Source organism: Acyrthosiphon pisum, chromosome A1, assembly GCF_005508785.2.
Source record: "Acyrthosiphon pisum isolate AL4f chromosome A1, pea_aphid_22Mar2018_4r6ur, whole genome shotgun sequence".
NCBI lineage: Eukaryota > Metazoa > Arthropoda > Insecta > Hemiptera > Aphididae > Acyrthosiphon > Acyrthosiphon pisum.
This window is the reverse complement of record NC_042494.1, coordinates 106,729,510-106,735,441: the sequence shown is the minus strand read 5'-3', so window position 1 is coordinate 106,735,441 and position 5,932 is coordinate 106,729,510. Positions and strand designations below refer to the sequence as shown.

Here is a 5,932-nt window from a genome sequence, read left to right as displayed (position 1 = left end):
TAATGACCAGAAGGTTAATTATTAAATCATTACAGTATGACATGATAAGCATGTATATTTAATAATTCATTGAATGGCTAAATAATAATAAAAATATAAATAATAATAATAATTATAATGTAAAATATAATAATAATAAATAATGTAAAATATAATAATAATAAATAATGTAATAAGTAATAACAAATAAAATATATATATAGTTATATGACAAATAAAATTTGTACACATTAAAAAACATTCACCAAAATTATAATGGGAATAATTTGAAGTGTGCAAATGGTAACTGAGATGACAACTTTGATTTTTTAGTATTGTTCACTCTTTGGTATATGTAATATGAAATATCTGTACATTGAATTTATAAAATTTATCATTGTAACAATTTTATTTTAACATTTTTGATTTAATATCTAGTAATAATGTATTACAATTAAACAATAAAATATTATACATAATAGTTAATAATAATTATGCGGTATATATACCCAGACATACAGAAACTTTATATATAATGAAATTATATGATTTTTCCCCAAATACTATTAATTTTTAAAAATACAAATGTTAACATATATTTCCTATTTATTATACAACTACGTTGTTTAGTTATATTATCAAATACATCTATAGTCTATACAATTTTATTTTATAGTCCATTTATGACAAATAAGAAATTATTTTATACTTATAAACATAAAACACCGAATTCTAGTTTTATACCAGGTGATTCATTGAACGTAAAACTCATTATTCAAAAAATATTAATGTTTTTGAAAATATTTGTTTTATATGGCTTCAACTTTCAAGTCACAAAACAAAGTTATTTTTAAAAAACTATATTTTTTAACCTTATAATTTTTAATTTTTAATTTTTTGAATGGCAACATACAATTTTAATATCATCTTCAAAAGCAGAATATTTTTCTGAGTATTTCGATACAAAAAATTGAATTTAGGACTCGTAGCTTATGAGTTATCAGTATTTAAAGTAGATGAATAGGGTGGAGTGGTACCCCCAAAATATTGTTCCATTATATCCTGCTCATCTACCATAAATAATGATAACTCATAAATTACTCGTTTTATTTGATTTTTATGTATGGAAATGCTCAGAAAAATATTCTGCTTTCAAAGATAAAATAAAAACTAAATGTTGTCATTCAAAAAAGGAAAAATTTAAAAATGTTGTTTTTTAACAAATAGAAACCATGACATTTTTTTTTTCTAAAACATTTATACTTTTTGCAATAATGAATGTTCAATGATAAAATAATCACCCAATATACACATAGATTGCGTGTAATATTGTACTAACGTTTTAATGAACAGACAACAATAATTTCAGATAAATGATACAAATGAAAATTGTATTTTAATTATATTGTAATATAATATTATGTTGTAAATATATACATTGTAGTTTGAATGATTTATGCATTTTTGGTAGTTTATTTATAATGTAAAGACTTATTCAATTTTAAGTATAATTCTTCAATTAAATTATAAATATTTAAAAAAAATTCGGCACTGTTTACTTTATATTATCACCTTTAATGAGTATAATTTTTTAATGTTTTATCGTTTATAAATTATTACTATGTAAGTAAAGGTTGATAAGACATATACATACTCATATATTTATTATGCACATATTATAAGTATTGAAAATATGTAATTTTATACTTCTTAAATTTATGTAATAATTTGATATTTATTAATTCAGATTACATATTTAATTTTGTTAATAAGGTTAAATTAATTAAATTGATACAATTTTTATTTATACTCAACGATTTTTTAAAAGTAAAATTATAAATATAGATTTTAACTAAGAAGTAAATCTTGTACTCAGTATTTGTTATAATCATAAATAACTTTAAGTTTAAAATGTGGAAAAATAACTTATTTTTGAACAATTTATTTATGTTAAAAATTTAGTTGAAAATAATGGACCATATTATATTAATTAAATTGTATTACAAGCAACTTTTAACTGGTTTTAGGTATCACTCAAGCACAATAATCACAGTATTTTAAATTAATTTATAGGTTAATATTATCTCACACATATACTCACTTAATTAATAGATTTGTGAGTTGTATCCTGTAGGCTGTATCCATGTTAGAACTCAAGAAAATATATATTTAACTATTTTAATTAAATATTTAAAAATATACAAATATATTTTTTTTTTAAACTTATTTTAATATTAAATTGTAAACAACCATTAATTATTTATTAAATAAAATAATGAGTTAAAATGTGTACAAATATTTATGTATTTGATGGGAATTTATAATGTTCAATAATATTATTTAGTGTCTATATTTTGTCCCTGTCCTTTATAAAAATGAATTTTTTAATTGTCCTTTTTTTAGACGTCACCATTTTTACTGATTAACATATACTAACCACCAAAAAGTTCAGTGCTGAACAATACAAAAACAATTCTTAAATGTGAGTTATGAATAAGGTTATTTCCTTCATAATTTTGATGTTAATTAAAATACAATTTTTGTAAGATGTTAATATTAGTTAAATAGCCTAAAAAATATTCATAAATACAAACAATTATTGGTCCTCCACAATTAATATTTTTTTTACTCATGTTTAAAATAATAAAAACATTGCAAACACATTTACTAACCAAAAAAAAAAAAACCCTACTTTATAATAGAAAATATTTTAAGGAATTATTATAATTGTAAAAATATAACTAAATTAAAAATTGATAAAATGTTCTGAATAAATTCAAATAGATATTATATCCAATAAGGAACTTTTTAATATATAAAACAAAATTTATCGTTTAAGTCTTTCATTATATTATCCAACAAGAGATATAAGCAATGTTTACTAAGAGCTCTTAAGCCTTTTTTGTGATGCAAAACATGTACAAAAATTTGACTAGTTAAAAATAAAATGAAGTGTTAAGACAAAAATAATTTGAATTAGCAATTTAAGGGTAAATAACATTTGATATGATAATAAAACAATAATATAATAATTATTAACTCACAGTTATCAACTGATATTTTGGTTGGTTGTATTTTGCTGTTGTTTCGCTATAGCCATTGCTTGTTTGATAGCTTCTTTATAACTACTTGTTTTCTTGTGTTTGTTAAATCGAGACTATAAAAAAATAATTTCTACTCAAAAATATTGAAAAATCACAATAATATTTAATATTTTCAAAAAATACTATTTTTAAAATAATTATTTTTAAATGTACAATAGTGGAAACCATTAATTAAACAACACCATTTTTCAGTAGGCAGCGAATTTTTGCCTGTTTTATGTTTTAATAATTTATTTAATTGAAAGAAATATTTTACCTAATACTATCTTTGTTTATAAATAGTTGAACATTTTAATAAAACAAAAATACATTTATTTTTATTATTATTTGATTATTTTAAAACTAAAGTAATAAACAAAAATACATTTATTTTTATTATTATTTAGTTATTTTAAAACTAAAGTAATAAAGTTCTCTTAAAACATTTTTACTGGACATTTGATAGATGACAATTTCTGGTAAGGTAATTTTAGGTCAATATATTGCAGAGGGATTTTTTTATTGATCATTGCTCCCTTAAAGAAAATCACAAATACACCACTGTCTTTATATTAAGTAATTACTAATTTTGATAAATGGTTTCTACTATGATTGAATAGTTACAAAAATTATTCCAAAATAAGAACAATGGTGAATTAAAAATTGAGTCAACAATCATTAATCGACCTTGTCAGCCTGCCTCTAACTACTCATTAATACATTATTTAGGCACTAATCAATTTTCCACCAAATTTTTTTTATAGTACCTACATCATATTTTTATTATTTTTTACATACCTTATAAAAATCTAAAAATGGATTAATCTGATCGCAATTAAGAAAAGATGTAGTAGAAGAACCAAACCAAGTGACATTAACAAATGACCCATTTTCTTCACCATTACTTGTAGTAAAATTTGATACCTTAATAGTCAATATCAACAATTTTAATTTAAAACATAACAGTTAGGTACCAATATCTGCTTTTAAAATTATAATTTTACCGACTATACATACCTTTGCTGGCCACCAAGGAAATCCTTTTACTTTTCCCCAAACAACATCGCCTTCATGTAGAATTTTACCCGATTTCAATACAAAAAAGGAATTAGAGTCTGATGTTTCTATCTGAGGCATTACAAGTTCAGGTGAACTATTTGATTCAATGTCATCATCAGAGAGTTGACCATTTACATTATTAATTGATTCAGAACTATTAGTTTCTTTTCTTGCACAATATTCCTCTTTAGAATTAAAATTATTTAAATGTATTGAGAAATTATTCATTTCTAAATCATCCTCATGTTCTTTATGTCTTTTCTTATGTTTTTTTCTTTTTTCTCCATCTTGTCTTCTACGTTTTGCTCTTTTGCGCAAGAGTTTATCTGGTTCGCTATCTCCATCAGCTTGACGGGATGGTATTTCCATAACTGTACCTTCACCTTGAGATCCAAATGTTATTTTTATGATTGGTGTTTTTTTAGTTTCTTCAAATGCTGTTTCATCCCATAGATCTTCCATTGATCCAATGCTAGGTTTTTTTCTTAACACCATTTTTTCTTCAATATCACAGTCATCTTCACAGTCTTTTTTGTTACCTACCCATTCATCTAGTTCAGTGAATTTTGAATAATTATTAAGTGCCTCTGTTATTTCTCTTGATTTAATTTTTACAAGTTTAGGTATCAGGGTACGGCACATAGATTTAACTTGAGATACAGTCGATACAGAATCTGATGGTTTTATAGGAAACTCTGGAACAGGTCCATGACTTCGTAATAATCTCTTTTCAGGAATTGTATTATTTTCATTTTTAACAAGATCTTTAGAGGTTTCAACATTGTCTGAATTTTCAGTACAATTTGATTTACATTTTGAACATAGAACTTGACGAGGTCTGAGACGAACAGTCATGGGTTTTCTCACTTTTTTAGTTTTACTGGGAATTTTTTTTAATGTGTTTGGGGTGTTTTGGAAATAGGTAAAACGTTGACTTACAGAATATAAAATGTCATTATCAGATTCAGTCTTTAAATTTCTGGGCGATAGTGGAGGTTTTGTCATAGGAACACTTCCACATGGAAAACGTCTAAAAGTGCACACAAATGTATTTATAGTTTTAATTTATAAAATTCAAATCTTACCTTTTGACATTGTTCAACAGTATGCCTTGGTAAACAGACCCATTTATGGCAGTGTATGACACTACAATCATATCTGGCGTAACACTCTCGACCACCACCTGTATGACAGCATTCTCGAGGACCCCAATATTTGTATCCATCTGTAGTTAGCATTTGACTACTAAAGGAATCACATAATTTCAATTAGAAAAACATTTTAATTTTTTTATCATGCACCTATCTAATTTAAAATAAAACTGCTCAAAATTTAGCATGTGTATGTAAAAAAACTCACAAATATTATAACTGTAACATATACAGTGAACAATTGAATATTCTTACTTATATTGATATTTAAGTATTTAACCTAATACGTATGTTATTAAATAGGTAAGTACCTAATAAGTATGAAAAAAATAATATTATTCAAATGTTTAGTAAAAACTAAAAGGCTGAAATGCTCAATGATGAAAGGCAAAAAGTGGTACACTGTTACAGGCGACGTGGGGTGGAGCTTTGATAAGGATCATGATTACACGACACCAAAGAGATTTTACAAATAAACTATTTAGTTTACAAAAATTAACACGATAATATTATTTTCAAATTTAAATTATTGTTTTTATTACAAATTTATTAATGCAAATTGAATACAAATAAATAATATAGTACTTTATACTCCAGTTTATAGTACCTAGGTAATCAACTATTTCATAAAATAATCTTAATGAAGCATATTTTTCCTGT

At 23.6% G+C, this 5,932-nt stretch overlaps 1 protein-coding gene across 2 annotated transcripts; it reads right to left on the bottom strand.

The window, feature by feature from the left end:
• Positions 1 to 311: 311 nt before the first annotated feature.
• Positions 312 to 5,635, bottom strand: LOC100572607 (PWWP domain-containing protein 2A). Of its 2 annotated transcripts, XM_008189607.3 has the most exons (6): positions 5,481 to 5,635; positions 5,207 to 5,366; positions 4,080 to 5,151; positions 3,861 to 3,986; positions 3,024 to 3,136; positions 312 to 348 (listed from the first exon to the last, which is right to left on the bottom strand). In XM_008189607.3, the coding sequence occupies exons 2-5, from the start codon at positions 5,344 to 5,346 to the stop codon at positions 3,029 to 3,031; spliced, it is 1,446 nt and encodes a 481-aa protein (XP_008187829.1). In that variant the 5' UTR covers positions 5,347 to 5,366; positions 5,481 to 5,635; the 3' UTR covers positions 312 to 348; positions 3,024 to 3,028. The 2 variants fall into 2 exon arrangements, with proteins under 2 accessions (XP_008187829.1, XP_029343841.1); XM_029487981.1 differs by lacking the exon at positions 312 to 348 and having other exon boundaries at positions 2,746 to 3,136; positions 5,207 to 5,363; positions 5,481 to 5,599.
• Between the last annotated feature and the right edge of the window lie 297 nt (positions 5,636 to 5,932).